The sequence below is a fragment of the Mobula birostris genome, chromosome 15 (assembly GCF_030028105.1).
Source record: "Mobula birostris isolate sMobBir1 chromosome 15, sMobBir1.hap1, whole genome shotgun sequence".
Classification (NCBI taxonomy): Eukaryota; Metazoa; Chordata; class Chondrichthyes; order Myliobatiformes; family Myliobatidae; genus Mobula; species Mobula birostris.
In genome coordinates this window covers 21,430,368-21,451,223 of record NC_092384.1, presented here as the reverse complement: position 1 = coordinate 21,451,223, position 20,856 = coordinate 21,430,368, and the positions used below count along the sequence as shown (strand labels likewise).

The window sequence follows — 20,856 nt, the reverse complement described above, 5'->3', positions numbered from 1 at the left end:
GGGGAGGGTAGGATTGCCAACGGACAAGAGTAGCAGTCAAATACGTTGTGTTTACCCCAATAAAGACTACCATGATCATGAAGCCTTGCGCGGGCACCAGTGCGCATGTGTAATATGTGCCGATTTTTTTCCCCTACAGATCGATTTTGGTGATTCCGTTCGGTGGGGGTGGGTGTTTATCACGACCAGAACATAGGTGATAAGTGGCTAATACACTCAATTTCCTTTCTAAGAGGGTTTATCTAACGAATTTAATATTAAACACACAGTGCATATTTTCCTCGCATGAATATAGTGCTAAGTCAATTATCGGGGAGTACAAGGGAGCTTGAAGTAAGTGTTGAACAAACTTCCAGTAGAAGTAGTAGAGGCAGGTTCGATATTATTTAAAGAAAAATTGGATAGGTATATGGACAGGATGGACAGGAAAGGAATGGAGGGTTATGGGCTGAATGCAGGTCGGTGGGACTAGGTGAGAGTAGCGTTCAGCACGGATTAGAAGGGCAGAGGTGGCCTGTTTCTGTGCTGTAATTGTTATATGGTTATATAAGTCAATAGCATCATAACATTTTAAGTAACGTTTGGATATTATACACACAGCACATATTTTCCCCGTATGAACATATAAAATCATTGCAACACACCAATATCGCTGAATCAGTGGGAGCTCTGGGCTTGTTTCCCTGCAACAACACAGTCCCATCGAGGGGTGATGGGAGACAGCGATACTTGAAGGGGGTTCCTTATGTCCAGTCTATTCCGCAATTTAGTTTTCATTGCATTCATTGCAGAGATATGTTGGAAATGGAAGCAATGTTTTCAGTGCTTTCGTGGCTATCTCAGGATATTCAGCCTTGACTTTGATCCAGAATGCAGGGAGAGATGTTATGTCAAACATACTTTTCAGCCCGCCATCATTTGCAAGCTTGAAGAGTTGATCTTCTTCCCGCGCTGACATGGATGACTCGCGGAGTATGACCTCGCTTGCGTCAAGTTCAACAGTGGGTGACAGGGAATGAGGAAAGGTTCAGCTGACTCATATCGCCAAATCATATCATTTCCTCGCGGCCCGGTGTTTGGGGACCGCTGCCCTAACCCATAAGGATTGACACTGAATATTCTTATGTGTGATACTGTGTACATAAGATAGCCAGATATTGGATAGTCTAGCAACACACGCAAAAAGTGCTGGTGAATGCAGCAGGCCAGGCAGCATCCATAGGAAAAGGTACAGTCGACATTTCTGGCCAAGACCCTTCGTCAGGACTAACTGAAAGAAGAGATAGTAAGAGATTTGAGACGGGGAGGGGGAGACCTGAAATGATAGGAGAAGACAGGAGGGGGAGGGATGGAACCAAGAACTGGAAAGTTGATTGGCAAAAGGGATACGAGGCTGGAGAAGGGAGAAGATTATGGGATGGGAGGCCTAGGGAGAAAGAAAGGGGGAGGGGGGAAGCACAGAAGATGGGCAAGTAGTGAGAGGGACAGAGGGAGAAAAAGGAGAGAGAGAAAAAAGAAGTTAATAATAATGATAAATAAATAATGGATGGGGTACGAAAGGGAGGTGGGGCATTAACGTCGACTGTACCTCTGCTGGATTCACCAGGATTTTTTGCATTGTTGCTTGAATTTCCAGCATCTGCAGATTTCCTCATGTATTGGATAGTCTAGTTTACTAAGTTATGCAAGTACAACAAAAGCATATGAGATCTTCTCAGTGAACATAAATATGGCCTTATTTCAAGCTCTTGATTCATTTTGCTTTTTGCATTACCATGATCTTCAGCCCAATTTCCAATTTTTTGTGTGTTCCTCCAACTTTTCAAATGCATGAACTGACTGTGAAAGATATTATCAGTTTGTGTTGTTTCATTTTTAAATTTCATAAACACAATGGAAAGTTATTTTGTTCCTATATTCTTATGTTTATCTATTTCAATTTAGTTCATCGTTGTAAAAGATATCCGTGTTTGCTTTCTTCAGATGTAGAGACACCTTAGATTGTGAGTTTAGTAAACATCTCTATAGCTGGAGGAACTCAGCAGGCCAGGCAGCATTTATGGAAAAGAGTAAACAGTTGACATTTTGTGCTGAGACACTTCATCCTGATGAAAGACCGAAACGTCGACTTTCACTCTTTTCCATAGATGCTGCCTGGCCTGCTGAGTTCCTCCAGCATTTTGTGTGTGTGTTGCCTTTGATTTCCAGCAACTGCAGATTTTCCTGTGCTTTGTGATCACTTTAGCTGTACCTTGGAGATTTTAAGAAACTGTGCGCACGTCGCCTCATGTGGTTCTCCAGGCAGAAGCAAACCCCTCTATCATTTGAACCAGAGACCAACATTGCAGTCCATCTGAGGACAAACACAGCTCAAGTTCCAGGTATACAACCCCTTCCCACCATTTTACTGAGTGACTTGTATTTATGTGTGTTCCACTAATGCTTAAAATACCATGTATGCTTTTTAGAACAAGGCTTTAAATGCAACAATAGAAGGGAAATTGGGCTGGAGGTCATAAGAAAGGAGGCGAGACCGGAACGAGGGAGAATATCCACTCAATCAATAAGTAACCATCTCCCTCAAGAATGTTTGAATCATGGTGGGAAATACCATTTCTTATTTAACAGCTGAATTTTCAACAAAGAAATAGGAAGTGTAATCCAACATTTATTTTCTTTATCAGATACAGCAAAATAATCAGTGAACAACATCTCCCAAGTTGTTGGAAATAGTAAACTAAAAAGGAAAATTGCATTTGGCAATAAAACATGCATGTTTTCTTTTTCAGAACACTAATCTATTCAGAACGTCTGAGCATAATTTGATCAGACATACTCCTTTATGGTTTAGCTGTATTTTTAATCGTAGTTCATGCTTTATATCCAGCAAACTAACAATCTGAAAGCAATGTTTTATTTCTCATCAAATCAACTGATATATTATTCAAGCATAAACTGGAGGAACTTAATCTGTAATTTATGTAGGATCCTGATAACATTCTAACTATGAGTATTGGGAAGCAGAGTATTTGCAGTGAGAAGGAATTCCCTCTCAAATGCTCTGTAGGATTTTGCCAGGATTCATAATGTGTTTTGGATCCAAAACTGCCTTAATTTCTCTCATCACTTGCACACCAACAGCACCAATTTCTTCTGTAAGGAGTTGCTGTTTACCCAGGCCTATGCCATGTTCTCCAGTACAGGTGCCATGCAAAGCTAGAGCTCTCCTGTGGAAGAAGGAAAAAAAGACCAAATCAGCCTGCTTATCCTTTACTGTTATGCTTTCTAACTTCAAAACATTAAACTAATTCAATGGAAGACACGGGAGTACAAAATATGAGTCTAACTTCATATTTACTTTAAGGGAGGTGCACGCATATCATGTGGTAACATGATGACATATGCAGCTCACGTCTGCATACATATAATCCATAATTATTTAAACAAACAAGAATGCTTAATCAAGCAATATGTATACAAGATTATTCAATTATTACTGAAATACTAAATACACAACACTCCTCCCTGCTTAACCATAAACTCCAATTAAATGTAGAATGCACCTCCACCATATCCACAGAGTATGATATAATACAACTGCTATCTACAGACATCCACAGCATAGTAAATTTTAAGTTGTCCCATTCAGACCAAAATACTTAATTGCTGTGGAGGCTTTCTTACTCTGAGGGATAATGGCTTTCTGACCAGGGGATCCCTCAGTTTGACAGGTGAGACTTGCAGCTGTGAAACAATCTTATTTGGGAACTCCTCCACGGTGATTGTACGAGTTGATTCTGAGACTATGGCTTTGGACATCTTTCTTCTCCTCTTCTCGGCTCTTCCCTCTCTGTATCCCACTTTCTTCAGGATAAGTTCTTCGTTGGATATCTGCAGGCTTCAGTTCAATATCTTTGAAATGCCTTTCAAACTTATTTTGTGGAATGACCAAGCCAGTGTCAAATTCTATTTTAATTAACCGCCATTCATTTCTGCTGTAAGTCATATTGCTTGCATATTGTTAGTTTTCACATTGTAAATTGATGAAATGGACTCCCCTTCATTTTGATTCCACTTATGAAACCTAAGGTGTTCTGCAATCAACAGTGGCTTTGGTTCTAAGTGCTCCTGCATTACTTTCACATTAACAGCAAGGCTCATTTCTGCTGGTTTCGTTGGAGCGGTAAAACTGCGAAGCAAACTGCTTGTCTTTAAACTCAATGCACTCAGCAAAATTGGTAAACATTTCACATTGGCTATTTTATTTGCTTCAAAACACTATTCAATTAGCTCAGTATATATGAAACAGTTGTTTCTTGTGCAACCAAACACACTAATCTTTCTAATGTAGCCAGCCATTTCTGATTGTTTTGTAATAATTATTATCATCCATACTCTTTATGAAACAGTGAATTTTCCATTTTCTGACACTTATTGTTAAAAATGTGATCATGTCTTTCCTTCCTAAGAGCATTTGCTGTGCTGCATTTTTTTAAACTTGACAGTCTGCACGTACTGGGCTGAGGTTATACTCACTGTCCCTTGCATTCTTTTTCGGTTCAGATGTTTCGCTTCGCTTCAACAGGTGAGAAGCCATCTTAGGTTCATTTTAAAAATACCTTGTCACCAATGTCATGCCTTGTAACTTCCGAACATTCAACTAATTCAAATGAAGATATGGGAGTCTGAAATGTGAGTCTAACTTCACGTTTAAGCGAGACACATACGTAATCCGTAATGAAATATTTAAATGAACAAGAATGCTTAATGAAATAAAATATATACAAAATTACTCAAATATTACTGAAATATTAAATACACAACATTTACCACCTTCAATTAAAGTGCAGATCAGCACTAAAGTGGATGATTCTCACACTACTTCTTACTCGGTGTCTGGGTACAGTGATATTAAGGGTACAGCTATCAGAGCTGCATCCTGGGTTGATTGTGACCCCAGCCCGATGTCCGTGTAGAGTCTGCACATTCCCCTGTGACAATGTGGGTTTTTTCTGTGTACCTCTGTTTCTCTTAGAGCTATGCTTTGCCATAGATAGAGCTGATAGAGTTGGTGCATTTTTCCCAGGGTGCCACTTAGCTCACCACTGTCAAGAAGGAGTTTGTACATTCTGCCCATGAGTACATGTGTTTCCTCCAAGTGTTTCAGTTTCCTCCCACAGTTCAAAGACATCCGGGTTAGGGTTGGTATGGTGTGAGCATGCTACGCTGGCACCAGAAACGTGGCCACACTTGTAAGCTGCTCAAAACAATCCTTACAGATCTGATTTGATGCCAACAATGCATTTAATTGTGTAACGCTCAGCTATATTGGCTCGTGTTTATCTTGGGGAAACCCCGTCCGCTGCCCACCTTGTCTCCGGGTGATGTCGGTTGCTGTACGACTGCCACCTGATTCAGCTTCAAACATCAATCATCAGCCAGCACACAACGTACGTTTTACCAGTTACACTTTATAGATATTACTAAGTCTATGAGATTAATAGAAGTTCAATACAAAAAAGGAATGGAAAAGGCGCCAGACTTATCAAAGTTCAATTTCTTTGTGCACACGTTGGAGCTCGGGGACCTCTTCGGGACCTCTCTGACCCCTTCGACTCGCAGCTCGGGACCACCCAGAGAGATCAGCCTGAGATTTCCCCGCACGTCCGTCGTCCTCACGGTCTCTCCTCCGACTCCCCGCCAAAAGCCCCTGGTTCCCAGTCAGGTGATCGTCCTCACGGTCTCTCCTCTGACTCCCCGCCAAAAGCCCCTGGTTCCCAGTCATATGAGACAGCATATCACCCCAAGAAAGAATAACATGGACACCCATTGGCTCATAGTACATCTGCTATCTGTTATAACCCAAGCAAAGTGCTAGCTAGAGACTTTATCTGCATTTAACATAACAAAGAAGCCATTTTAATTTTAACATAACAAAGAAACCCCTTATAATTGTATGTTTTGATTTAGGTGTGACAAATAAAGCTGAGCTTTAACCATCTGTTTAAGGTGAGGAGAGGAAAGGAGATGACAGAGGTAAGCCTTTTTACACAGATAATGGTAAGTGCCCAGAATGCACTGCTATGAGAGTGGTGGTAGAGGGTAGTACATTAGGGACAGTTAAGAGACCTAGATACACATGCGGATGTAAGGGAAATAGAGGGCTAAGAGCTGTGCAGGAGAAGAGGGTTATATTGATCATGGAGTAGGTTTATACTGGTTGGTACAACACCGCAGGCTGAAGAGTCCATAACATGCTGTAGTGTTCTACACTCCAGTATCCCTCCCCAGTAAAGACATACGGGTCGTGAGGTTAATTATCATTTGTAACTTGCCCTATTATGTCGTGGAGTAGGAATGATGTAGGATTAGAGTTGATGGGTACCTGCTGGTTGGATTGACTTGTTGAGCACAAGGAGATGTTTCCATGCTGTATGATTCTTAACTCTACAAGTGAGGTATTGCTGCAGCCCTTGAGGACAGAGAGACACACAGAAGAAATGACACTGGCTTTGGCTGAAGAAACAAAGTTCAGCACCAGTTTGAAGGCTGCAGGTTGCTGACTGTGCAGTACTTCAGCCTTTGATCCACAGCCCACCTTCAAGTTCACTTATGGGACCTTCTCCAGTGGACCTGATGTCTCCTGGTGAGTCTTTCTGCTGTCACTGGGCAACTGAGCCTAACTGCTCTGATATTTGCAACAATCTTTGGGGGACGTAGGATCTTATTCCTGGATCTGACCTGTTACTCCCAGGTGACCTGATTTAATCCCACTCATTGGAGAAGCATTTCTTGCTGGGGACACCTTTAGTGAGTTGCTGCTATGGTGCAGGACTGTTCAGTTTAATTTGGTCGAATGTATTCATGTTGCTGATGTGTAAGAGTTTACAATACTACGTACACACCCAAAACACTCCTCTTGATTCAAGCCCCTGGTTCTTTAGACCGTCAGCCTTCTAATTCCAGCTGTCTTATTGTGTACAATTTCTGTCTCAATATACACTCAGTGGTCTCTTTACTAGTACCTCCTGTACCTAATAAAATGGCAACTGAGTGTACGTTCTTGGTCTTCTGCTGTTGTAGCCATCCACTTCAAAGTTCTTCATGTTGTACACTCAGATGTACTCTTCTACACAATACTCTTATAATGCATAGTTATTTGAGTTACTGTTGCCTTCCTGCCAGCTTGAACCAGTCTGGCCATTCTCTTCTATCCTCTTTAATTAACAAGGCATTTTCACCCACAGAACTGTTGTTCACTGGATGTTCTATGTTTTTCGCACCATTCTCTGTAAACTCTAGAGACTATTGTGCATGAAAGTCCCAGGAGATCAGTAGTTTCTGAAATACTCAAACTACCTTGTCTGGCACCAACAATTATTCCACCGTTAAAGTAGCTATATCACATTTCTTCCCCGTTATAATATTTAGTCTGAACAGAATCTCTTGCCCAGGTCTACTTGTTTTTAATGCATTGAGTTGCTGCCACATGATTGGCTGATCAGATATTTGCATTATGGAGCAGGTGTACCTCATAAAGTGTCCATTATTTCACCAGGTTCAATATCACCTGTCGGGAATATCATATGTCGGGAAATCTGTTGGCTTTGCAGCAGCAGTACGATGCAGTGCATAATAATAGAGAAAAAACTGTGAAATACAGAAAATATATATATTAAATAGTTAAATTAAACAAGTAGTGCAAAAATAGAAATAAAAAAGTAATGAGGTAGTCAATGTCCTTTCAGAAATCGGATGGCAGATGGGAAGAAGCTCCAGAGAATCTAAATGCATCTTTTTCCCTTTTCATGAGGACCTGTTACTATCATAATGAGCTCTATGTTAACAAAGCTAATCCAAGTAGGATCACTAATTACAGGATCAATACAGGTTTCAAAGAAGGTTTTTAAAGTGGTGAAAATCAAAATTCATAGGTATCGATCAGAGGATTAAGAGTGAAAACACAAGGTTGGCAGACAGAGGAAGAGTGAGATAAGACCTATAAACGGCCCAACATTTGAAACAGATGAAACTTGGTTGTTAAAATGCAGAAGCAGGAACCACAACAAACGTTGTGTAATCTCAGTAGATGTAAGGTAGCTAGTAAAGGGGAAAGTTCAACTGAGTTCTAGGAGTGTTAGAGTCCATGCTAAATGTGAAATCTCTGAAACATCAATCAAATTGAAGTGTGTGTCGGCTTATATGACTAAATGAATAGAATATAAACAATGCCACAAATACTGTGCCTTGTAAAGGTATTCAGCCCACAACCTTTGTTCACATAAATGAAGATTACAACCAGGGATTTTGATCAATTTAACTGAGAATTTTTATTTGTGAATCACATGCTCTTTTTTTCCCATCGTAGACAGAGAAACAGAGAAAATTGTAAATCATGGAAAACCAAAAGTTCAAAACGTGAAATTGTCAGCAATTCAAAAATATTCATTCCCCTTTGCTCAGTACTGTTTTGATTATTATTAGCTTTACACATCATGATGGAGCAAGATTTGCCCATTCTTTGTGCCAGCTTAGATGGGCAGTGGCAGTGGACAGCAATCTTAACATCTTGCCAGAGATATTCAATCAGTTTAAGGTCATGAATGACTGGGCCACTTAAGGACATCGATTTCCTTCAACTGAAGCCACTGCACGGTTGCTTCAGCAGTGTGCTTTGGGTCATTGTCCTGCTGAAAGAGGAACTTCCTCCCCAGTTTAAGCTTCCTGGCAGAGGCTAACAGGTTTTTATCCAGGATCTCTCTGTATTTAGCAGCATTCATCTTCCCATCAATCTTGACCAGATTTCCAGCCCCTGCTGCTAAAAAGCATTCCCATAGCATAATGCTACATCCACCATACTTTACAGTAGGAATGGTGTTACCTGGTTGATGCGCAGTATTAGATTTACGCCACACGTATCGTTTAGTGTTGAGGCCAAAAAGTCCCACTTTAGTCTAATCTGACCATAAGACCTTCTTCCACGTCATTACAGTATCTTCTAAGTGACGCTTTACAAGATCTTTATGGGGAAAGATATTCCTTTTTTTTTTGCCAGGGCTTCTTCCTTGCCACTCCTCCATAAATGCCTTTCTTGTGCAAGGCTTTAGAGATTGTAGCGGAGCCCTGAGCTTCATCTCCACTTGCAGCTACTGACTTCTGCCGATCATTCAACATGACTGTTGCATCACAGGAGCCTCCCCTACAAGTGCCATTCTTCTCTGGCGACCAAGTTTAGAAGGGTGGCCTGACTATGCAGTGTGGTGGTGGTTTCATATTTTTTGCACTCTTTCACGATAGACTGCACTGAGCTCTGAGGTATGTCCAGTGCCTTTGAGATAGCTGTCTACACTTCCCCAGATATGTGCTTCTCTATTACCATTTCCCTGACTTGTCTTTTCAATGCTTTTTTGTTTTCATTTTGGTTTGGCTGTTGGAAATCTACCATACGATTGGGACCTCACAGAGAGAGGGGGTATTTATTCTTATGAATTCTTGCAAAACAGGTGATCATTCAATTTTCCACATTAACAAAGTGGGTGAGTTCCTAAGGTAATATATTGCACTTGGGGAAAGTTAGAGTAGTAAATACAAAGGAGATGAATACTTTTTCAGCCTCATAGTTCTTCTTTTTAATTTTTAGTAAATTGTTGACAGATTTTGTAATTTGTCTTTTGATTTAACATGATGCACAATGTTTTGTAGATCATTCCCTACATGTCACCCTCGTCCATTCTCCCTCCTGGCACTTGTCCTTACAAGTGGAACAAGTGCTACATCTACCCCTACAGCTCCTCCCTCACTACCATTCAGGGCTCCAAACAGTCCTTCCAGGTGAGGTGACACTTCACCTGTGAGTCTGTTGGGGTCATGTATTGTGTCCGGTGCTCCCAGTGTGGTCTCCTGTATATCAGTGAGACTGAACTTAATAGGGAGACCGCTTTGCCGAGCACATATACTCCATCCACCAGAAAAAGTGGGATCTCCCAGTGGCCACCCATTTACTTCTACTTCCCATTTGCATTCTGATATATCAATCCATGGACTCCCATACTGTTGCAATGAGGCCACGCTCAGCTTGTATTCTGTCTGAGTAGCATCCAACTTAATGGGATGAACATCGATTTCTCACACTTCTAGTAATGCACCCCCCTTCTCCATTCACCATCCCATTTTTCCTCTCTCACCTTATCTCCCTGCCTGCCCATTGCCTCCCTCCGGTGCTCCTCCCCCCTTTTCTTTCTTCCATGGCCTACTGTCCTCTTCCATCAGACTCCCCCTTCTCCAGCCCTGTATCTCTTTCACCAATCAATTTTACAGGTCTTCACTTCACTTCCGCCCCCTCCCAGCTTCACCTATCACCTTGTGTTTTTTCCCTCCCCTTCCCCCAATTTCTAACTCTGACTCCTCATCTTTTTTTCTCTCCAGTGCTGCTGAAGGGTCTCGGTCTGAAACGCCAACTGTTTACTCTTTTCCATAGACAGACATCCCACCTCTCCCGGAAGTTCTGGGAGTCTCCCGCATATCAATAGTGGCTCCCTGAGGCCCGGAAATTATATACAATATCCTGGAAATAGACTTTTTTGAGAGGGAGAGGGAGAGTGAGCATCCTGATTGGCCTCTCTTCGTACTAAGAGTGGTTCCCAACCACCGGGCCATGAGGAAAGAATATGATTTGGCGATATGAAACGATGTGAGTCAGCTGCACCTTTCCTCATTCCCTGTCACACACTGTTGAATTTTAATACACACGAGGTCATTAGTGACCCGAGACGTGCAAAGGAATGGGTCCGTGACCCATTTGTGAATGTCCCCGGTGCATCATCCATGTCAGCGCGGGAAAAAGATCAACTCGAGCTTGCAAATGACGGTGGGCTGAGAAGTATGTTTGACATAACATCTCTGCCAGCATTCTGGATCAAAGTCAAGGCTGAATATCCTGAGATAGCCACAGAAGCACTGAAAACGTTGCTTCCATTTCCAACATATCTCTGTGAAGCCGAGTTTTCTGCAATGAATGCAACAAAAACTAAATTGCGGAATAGACTGGACATAAGGAACCCCCTTCGAGTATCGCTGTCTCCCATCACCCCTCGATGGCACCGTCTTGTTGCAGGGAAACAAGCCCAGAGCTCCCACTGATTCAGCGATATTGGTGTGTTGCAATGATTTTATATGTTCATACGGGGAAAATATGTGCTGTGTGTTTAATATCCAAACATTACTTAAAATGTTATGATGCGATTGACTTATCACCTATATTCCGGTTGTGATTAACAACCCCGCCCCCGGTCAGCCGGTCCGCAAGAATATTGTCAATATTAAACCAGTCTGAGGTGCAAAAACGATTGCGGACCTCTGCTAAGTAGACCTATCAGTTTTCTCTGTGGGCGGGCTTTACAGTCGACCTCAAAAATAATTACAGTGTTGCTTGCTGCACTGTTTGCAACAGTGACTTTTCTATTGTCCATGGTGGGTTAAAATGTAAAAGACATGTTGAGGTGAGTTTAACAGGTGTCATTTGGTCATTAGCATAGCTAACGTTACTTAAACTAGCTGACTAGCTGCTAAGGAGCTACGCTATTGATGTCCTACGTGATGAGGCCAACCTCCCTGTAGACTTGCTTAAAGTTGTAATAGAATAAACATTATAATATAATATAAATACATATTTTAATGTCACATTTTCTGCATACACCCAACTTGGTTTACAGATTAGACAAAATCACTAAACAAAGTATTACATACACCCTTGGAGGTCGACGGGGTGGGGGGGTGGATATGGGGTTGTGGGGGCGGGGGTGCTACCTACCTGAAATGAGTTTTTGCAGGGTGGGATGTCTGCATAGATGCTGCCTAGCCTGCTGAGTTCCTCCAGCATTTTGTGTGTGTTGCTATGTTTTGTAGATTAACTCATAAAATCCAGCTTGAATACATTTTAAATTTAGAAAATTAGATAGTAAAATGTGTAAATAGTTGTGGGGGCTGAATACTTTTTTCAAGGCACTGTATACAGTATTCTAACCAGATCATTCTTTGAGCTCGATGTACCAAAGTTTGTAATGAACAGAAAAGACACAAGCATATTCATAACATAGGAGAGCATTCAGCCCATCAAGTCAATGCTTGATGCAGTCTTTTTGCACTTATTTTTTTAATATATTTGTTATTGTAACTTGTAGTAATTTGTAATGTATTGCACTGTAATCTGCTGCAAAACAATAAATTTCACAATATTTGTCAGTGATAATAAACCTGATACTGACTCTGGCTGCCAGGGAGGTACCATCAGACCATTCCCTCATCCATTTTCCTGTAATCTATTCTCTCTCACATGCCCATCAACCCCCACCCTCCGAAAATCACACGAAGCAAAACTTGCAGTAGCAAACCAACTACCAATCAGCATCTCTCTGGGCTGTGGGAGAATGCTGAAGCACATGGAGCAAACCCACACGGTCACAACTCCACACCCACTGCACCAGAAGTCAGAATTGAACGTGGATGAATTGTGGGAACAGAGTTTCATTGACCTCCAAAGTCTCAGTTTTCCTCTGACAACTGTTCCACTCTCCACCATTAGTAGTCATGCCTCTAGCTACTAGTCCTTGGAATCCCAACCTGAACTTCTCTGCTTTTCTCCCTGACCAAGCTTTCTGTCACTTGTGTAATACTTTTTGGTGGGACACCCAGAATATTTTACTGCATTATACACTTATGTTGTCAGAGATTTGTGTTAACTTTATTCAAACAGCTGAAGTCAAGTATGTCCCCACAAAATTATTCAGAGTCTTCCCCAATCAGAAGCCCTGGCTGAACCAAGAAATCCGCAGTCTGCTGGGGGCCAGGTCAGAAGCATTCAAGTCCAGCGACCAAGAAAGTGACAAGAGGTCCAGGTACGGAAAGCCATTTCATGGGCAAGGTGGCAATTCTGGACTAAAATTGAATCAATGAAGGATGTTCGACAGTTGTGGCAGGGCTTGAATGCTATCAGAGTAAAATCAAGCGACATCGGTGAGAGCAGGGCTTTGCTTCCCAATGAGCTCAATGCCACTTCGACCGTCAAAACTTGGAAGAATCATCACAAACTCCCATAGCCCTTGATGATCTTGGGGCTTCAGTCTCTGAAACCAAAGAGCCAAGAGTCTTTAGAAGGGTGAACCGACAAAAAGCATCCAACCCAGATGGGGTATCTGGGGAAGTACTAAAGATCTGTGCTGATCATCTGGCTGGAGTGCTCACTGAGATATTTAACCTCCCACTTCAGCCAGTCTGAGGTACTCACTTGCTTCAAGAAGACTTCACTTATCCCAGTCCCTAAGGAGAACATGGTCACCTGCCTTAATGATTAATGTCCATACACAGTAATAATGTGGTTTGAAAGGCTGCTGATGAAACATATTAACTCCTGCTTGAGAACAACATGTCTACAGCAGAGGCCATCTCCGTGGCTCTTCACTCAAACCTGGATAATCTGTTCAGCAAAGATGCATGCATCGGTCTGCTCTTTATTGACTACAGCTCAGCACGCAATACCATCATCCCCTCAGAACTAATCAATAAGCTTCAAGACCTTGGCCTCACTGCCTCATTGTGCAATTAGATCCTCAGTTGCCTCACTTGCAGACCCCAGTCAGTTCAGATTGGCAGCATCTCCTCCACATTCTCCATCAGCACAGGTGCACCACAAAGCTGTGTACTGAGCCCCCTGCTCTCCTCACTTCACACCTACGACTGTGTGGCTAAGTACAGCTCCAATCCCACATTCAAGTTTACTGTCATCAACCAAATCAAAAGTCGAGATGAATCAGCATACAGGAGGCAGATTGGAAATCTGCTGAGTGGTGCCACAACAACAACCCCTTACTCAATGTCAGCAAGACCAAGGTCCTGATTATCGACTCCAGGAGGAGGAAACAAGAGGCCTCTGAGCCAGATCAGAGATGAAGAGGGTCAGCAACTTTGGTGTTATCATTTCGGGGAACCTGTCCTGGGCCCTACATATAAGTGCAATTACAAAGAAAGCATGACATCTAAAACTTTGACAAACTTTTATATGTGTGTGGTGGAAAGTATATTGACAGGCTGCATTATGGCCTTGTATAGAAATACTAATGCCTTTGAATGGAAAATCACTTAGAAGTAGTGCATACAGCCCAATCTAAAATGGGTACAGCCCTCCCCACCGTTGAACACATCTATATGAAGCACTGTCGTAGGAAAGTAGCATCCAATCTCCGGGACCCCCACCAACCAGGACATGTTCTCTTCTCGCTGCTGCTGTCAGGGAAAAGGTACAGGAGCCTCAAGATTCATGCAACCAGGTTCGGGAGCAGTTATTACCCCTTAACCATCAGGCTTTTGAACCAAAAGGGATAACTTCACTCAGCTTCACTTGCCCCATCATTGAAATGTTCTCGCAACCTATGGACTCACTTTCAAGCACTCCTCAACACATGTTCTTGATATTTATTACTTATTTATTATTATATTATTAATTCTTTCCTTTTGTATTTGTGTAGTTTGTTGTCTTTTGCACGCTGGTTGAATGCCCAAGTTGGTGCAGTCTTTCATTGATTATTTTTCTATTATGGATTTATTGAGTATGCCCGTAAGAAAATGAAAGTCAGGGTTGTACGTGGTGACATATATGTACTTTGATAATAAACTTACTTTGAACTAGAAGCTGTATTTCAAATGGGTTATCATCAGAAGGGTGGCAACAAGATTAATTCTCAGGCCAGTCAGTTTAAAATGTTTTTGGGGCATGTGTCTCCTGAGTTTTCAATGACCTTGTTCATCCTTTGACGTATATGTTCAAAGCTAAACATTGTTACTGTACCTGCCCAATCTGTCAGCAAACTCTTTTATCCTTCTCTGCTCATCCTTGTCCTCTGGGTCCATCAACAGAAAGCAGTGGAAGTTGCCATCTCCTACGTGGCCTAAAATAGTTCCTTAAATTTGAACCAGACAGTCGATTAGTTGTTTTGCATCATGTGGAATGAAAAGATAGAGAAAAAACAAGGACGCATTAAAGCCTTAATCCAGTTTACTAAGATTCTAGTAATGCTCATTGACATTGACCATTTTCTCAAAAGACAATGTTTCATTTTTCTCTTTGATCATATACGGTAAACAGGTTCTCTTCCTCGATCCTGGGTCTTGGCCATTCTGCATCTCAAATCATTACCTTACCTTTTGTCTATATCACCTTAACAAACTGTTTATTTCAGCCTTAGAATTTCAATTGATTTTCAGGGGGAAACATTTCCAGGTTACATCTTTCATTTCCTTAGTCCATCTCTCTTTCTCTCTCTCTTTGCCACACGCCATCAAACTCTTCCTCATCTTCTCCTGTCCTCACTCTCTTCCTGTCTCTTCTCTACCCCTCACCCAATGACCCACTCTTTCCTTTATTCCACCCACTACTCTCTTACCTCGTCTTAGAGCCTATTCCTCAACTCCCTTTGCTTCTTCCCCAATCCCAGTTTCCTGACCACCTCTTCCTCTCTCCTCACCCCCGCTTCCTCTTTTCCCACCCCTTGTCCTCTCTCCCACCTACCCCACAATCTTTCTCCACTGCCATGGTGTCAGCAGCCAGATTTGTAGTGAAGAACTGCCCTCTGGTGGTTTGGATGTTGGCTGGTGGATTGGGCTCAGCAGAGTAGAAGTGATGTGAAAGAGAGTTAGTGTCCTGATATGGTCGAAGATTGGCTAGCAAATGGAATGAAGAGTAGTAGTAGCACAATCACTTAGGTTGATTAAGATGTTCACTGACCTAGGGGGTTATCTATTAGGGGTCCTCACGATCCAAGTATTCTGACGCAGTGTAAATGGTGGCTGAGGTTAGTGGTTGGGTCTTCTGGTTGTTCATTCTCTCCTTTCACAGCTGCTACTTGTTCTCTGTGGAGGTCAATCTCATGTTGTGCAGCTCCCTTTTGAACATATTTACTCCCTGCATCTGTTGAGTACAATGTCTTCCAAATTTTTAGACACAAAGTTGAATTTCTTCAGGCTAATTTTGTTATTATTTTTGAAGCATTTTCTTTTCCCATCAGGGCCTCAATGTCCTTCCTTCAACTGGAGGTAAAGCACCTGTTTGGGGAGATGAGAGTTGGGCATCTGGATAACATGGCTTATCCATCAGAGTTGGTGTTGCTTTATTGTGGTGGAGATGCTGTTCACATTATCCTCCTCCAGCAAGCTGGTGTTAGTGCGTCTGTCTTTCTAGGTGATCCTCAGAATTGGGAGTAGGCACGGATGGGTCTTGTACTGGTTGGCAAAATGTAATGGGCGGTGTACCACACGATGGGAGGCTGGGGCTTTAGCTTTTTACAAGATTGAGTACACTCACATGGAGTGCTGCCACAAGAAAACAGTATCCATCATCAAAGACCCCAACCATCTAGGACTTGCCCTCTTCTCACCCGAAGCCTTCACTTCTCAGCAGAAGCCTTAAGTCCCACACAACCAGGTTCAGGAGTAGTTATTAACCAACACCCATCAGGCTCCTAAATTGATGTGGACAACTTCACTGACCACTACTCTGAACTAATTTTGCAACCTACAGCCTCTTTACAACTCATGTTCTCAGTTTTACTTTTTACTAGACAATGGGGTGACCCATTGGGGCACCCTTTGAGAGAAGGGTAGTGCAATCTGATGTGACCAGAATGAACAATAAATTTTCCTGAATGCTATTGGTATCGATTTGCTTTGGGAACTGAAGTAGAAAACCTCAGTTCATTGAAGAAGAATGACACATAGCAAAGCAAATATAGCTGCTCCTCATTTAACGAAGGACACTTCTGATGGCATCATTTCTGGCTTATCTGCCATCCAGGACATGTCCTCTTTCTTTAAGCATCATGGTTTCCCTTCTGCCGTCATCAATGATGCCCTCACCCGCATCTCCTCCATTTCCTGCACTTCGGCTCTCACCCCATCCTCCTGTCACCACAACAGGGGCAGAGTTCCCCCTTGTCCTCACCTACCACCCCACCAGCCTCCGGATCCAGCACCTTATCCTCCGCAACTTCCGCCACCTTCAACAGGACCCCACCACTAAGCACATCTTTCCCTCTCCACCCCTCTCTGCCTTCCACAGGGATCGGTCCCTCCGCGACTTCCTGGTCCACACGTCTCTCCTCACAGATCTCCCACCCGGCACTTATCCCTGTAAGCGCAAGTGCTACACCTGTCCCTCCAACTCCTCTCTTGCCACCAGTCAGGGCCCCAAACAGTCCTTCCAGGTGAGGTAACACTTCACTTGTGAGTCTGTTGGGGTCATCTATTGCATCCGGTGCTCCCGGTGTGGCCTCCTCTACATTGGTGAAACCCGACGCAGATCGGGGGACTGCTTCGTTGAGCACCTCCGCTCCAACCACCGCAACAGACAGGATCTCCCAGTTGCCACCCACTTCAACTCCATTTCACATTCCCATTCAGATATGTCAATACATGGCCTCCTCTACTGCCAGGATGAGGCTAAACTCAGGTTGGAGGAGCAACACCTCATATACCGTCTAGGTAGTCTCCAGCCCCTGGGCATGAACACTGAATTCTCCAACTTCCAGTAATTCCCTCCTCCTCCCTTCTCCTATCCCTACTTCACTCTGCCCCCTCCTCCAGCTGCCTATCACCTCCCTCATGGTTCTGCCTCCTTCTACTACCCATTGTGCTTTCCCCTATTCCTTCTTCACTTTTCCTGCCTATCCCCTCCCTGCCTCCCTTCCCCCACCCCTTTATCTTTCCCCTTACTGGTTTTTCACCTGGAACTGACCAGCCTTCTCCTTCCCACCCTCCCCCCACCTTCTTTATAGGGCCTCTGCCCCTTCCCTCTTCAGTCCTGATGAAGGGTTCTGGCCCGAAATGTTGACTGATCATTTCCATGGATGCTGCCTGACGTGCTGAGTTCCTCTAGTGTGTTGTGAGTGTTGCTCTGCCACCCTTGTGCCTCTCGTTGTCATTCCGGAGACGTGCAGCCCTTTCATCCCCCTTCTCTTCATCTCTTCTGCTGTATGTTGTTTCTCTCTGATCCTAGAGACGTGCATGCTTCTCCTCCTCTGTCTCTTCTTCTCTCATCTTTTTTCGTCCTGAATCTTTGATCCTGGAGTCATACGGCCCTGGCCTCATCCGATTCTTGTTCTCTCCCTCTCCTTCCCGCTTCCCGACAATGTTTGGTTTCGTCTCTTGACCATAATGTCCCCCTTCCCTTTCCACACGGCATAATTAGGCTGACCATTTTTTTTTACTCTAATGCTGGATAGAAGATACGAAGCAGTAACACCAAAGGATGCTGATTACTCTTGGTGATGTGGTTGGTGCTCTCCTAAATGGACGTGATATAGTCACCTCTGTCCTTTGACTGCAGCAAAGGGTTTTATGGGTGTCTCAAAGTATGTCATTACAATAAGATTTAATTATCTCTTATTGATGGGTGGCAGTTAGATCTGTCCCAATCCTGCACGCGCTGATGGTGATTAGCAGAATGTGACCCGTGAAATAGAGCTGCCCTGCCCTTTTGCTCCAGTAGGCGTCACTGCTGAGGCTGGCCGTGCGCATGCGTCGGGCTGTTGGGTCCCAATTTCCATGATGGCCAATCGGGTCTCGGGTTAAAAGGGAGCCTGTTTATTTTGGCGAATGAGCAATTTTATACGAATATATAACCCTGAACTTTGCCTGCATTCTGTAAGAGTGCATTTTAATTCGATTTGGCCAAAAAAAGTGCTGCTGTAATGCACTGTTTGCACTCGTTGGAGGTCACAAACAGACAGACAGAGCATGAGAGTTTTAGTAGTATATAGATTTGCTCAGTTTATCTTCTATTGCACATTGGTTGTTTGTCAGTCTTTGTTTACGTATCGTAAATTTCTATTGTATTTCTTTCTCCCTGTAAAGGCCTGCAAGAAAACATGTATGATAACAGATACATACCTCCATAATAAATTTATTTGAATTTATATAAATGGCACGGAATGATATATGATTACTAATCTTGTGGACAAAACGAAGGTAGGTAGTAAAGTGAGTTGTGAACAGGACACAAGGAGATTACAAAGGAATACAAATAAGTTAAAAGAGTGAGCGCAGAATTAGCAAAAGGAATATACGGTTCCATAATTGTTCATTCTGACAGAAAAAAAAGTTAAAAAGCAGGATGTTGCCCAAATCCTGAGAGAATGTAGGGTGACTTGCAAGGGCCAGAAAGTACTAAGAAAGCTTAGTGCTTTCAATATTTATGTGAACTGAATACCCAGGTAGGGAGGTTATTATAGGACACATAGCTGGGGTACAGTACTGGTTTCCTTATGTGATATACTGAAAGCAGTTCAGAGAGAGTTTAGTGAACCAATACCTAAAATGGCTGGGTTGCACGAGGAGGAAAGATCAGGCAGGCTAGGCTTGTACCATATCTCTGTGACTTTAGAAAAATTAGGGGCAATTTGATTAGGATCTTGAGAGCTCATGGTGGATGTAGAGATTCTTGTGGGATAATCTAGGACTAAAGATTAGAGTTTAAAAATAACGGACTACCCGTTTAAATGGGTGGGAGGGAGGGGAGATGCGTCTCCACCAAAGGAGATTAAGGCGCTCCTCCCCTCCCCTCCGCTAGCCTGCAGGCCACCCTTGGGCAAGGTGTAGCACCTGCTTAGACCCCCAATCAGGGTCTCCTGAAGCCAAGGGAGCAGGTGGTGGATGGTTGTATGAGCGGTTGGTGCATATCGCAAGTCCTGGCTATGTGGCCACAGACGCCAGGCACTCTCTGAAGATGGTCGGGGTCACCTACCTGGTAAAAGCACTGCCCAGAAGAAAGCACTTATGTAGGGGAAAGAAAAATGCCCAGAACAATCATGGTCATGAGGCCATGATTGCCTATGTCATATGACACGAGACGTGATGATAATGACTCGTTTCAGATCAAATTTTTATTTTCCTCTTTCAGAGGACCATGAGTGTTAGGAACTCTCTTAGATGTAGGTGCAATTCTGCACTGCCATTATAGACAGCATCCTCATATCAACCGCTACAGCTGGTTTAGTGCAACATCCTCTCATGTTATACGAAAACTACAGCAAACAGTCAGGTCAGCAGTGAAGGTCATGAGCTGCAGTGTACCACGTCTGTAGGACTTGTATGTGTCCAGGACAAAGAGCAAGGCAGGAAAAAAATCACTGCAGATACTACCCACTTTGCAAACTGCCTTTTCCAAAAGCTCCCTTCTGGAAAGCTCAATAAGGCTATTAAAAGAATAACTTCACATCATCATTAAAGTTTCTTCCCTAGGCAGTTAATCTGATCAACCACTTGAGATAGATACCTCCCAGCTTCTGGCTTTGTCTACTACCCCCATCACTGTACTGCATTGTAGACACTTTTTTTAAAACAATATTATTTACCTTGTACATAAATATTGGTATTTATGCACATTTTATTCCATATCTGCCCTTTAACTTATGACTTTATATACACTGGATTCCGGTTAATTGGGACACATTGGGACCAGTGCATTTTGACCCCAATTAGCTGAAGTTTCATGGAAATAATTAAAAAGGTATATTAAAAAGACAAACTACAATTTATGTATTTAAATGAAATACAAAACAAATTAGAACACTACCAATACTAATAATACAGTATTATAAAACTGTGCATTAGTTACCGATAGAAGAATTCATCACTGCCGTGCTCTTTTGATTGATATAACTGAGCACAGACCTCTAGTGCAGATAATGCAACACACGCAAAATGCAGGAAGAACTCAGCAGGCCAGTCAGCATCTATGGAAATGGGTAAACAGTCAGCGTTTCGGGCCAAGACCCTTCTTTGTGTTTAGTGTAGATGATGGACTGCCTTCAA

At 42.9% G+C, this 20,856-nt stretch overlaps 1 protein-coding gene across 2 annotated transcripts in view; it reads right to left on the bottom strand.

Annotated features, from left to right (window-relative positions):
- Nucleotides 1-2,667: 2,667 nt before the first annotated feature.
- The window catches only part of ldhd (lactate dehydrogenase D), a 67,700-nt gene continuing 49,511 nt past the window's right edge, over nt 2,668-20,856 (bottom strand). The window contains exons 10-12 of one of the 2 annotated variants that reach the window (XM_072279431.1): nt 14,840-14,951; nt 7,532-7,650; nt 3,144-3,227 (exon numbers count right to left, since the gene is read on the bottom strand). In XM_072279431.1, the coding sequence (XP_072135532.1) occupies nt 7,533-7,650; nt 14,840-14,951 (230 nt within the window). In that variant the 3' untranslated portion in view covers nt 3,144-3,227; nt 7,532. Of the gene's footprint in view, nt 3,228-7,531; nt 7,651-14,839; nt 14,952-20,856 lie in introns of both variants that reach the window. The other variant, XM_072279430.1, reaches the window with a different exon arrangement.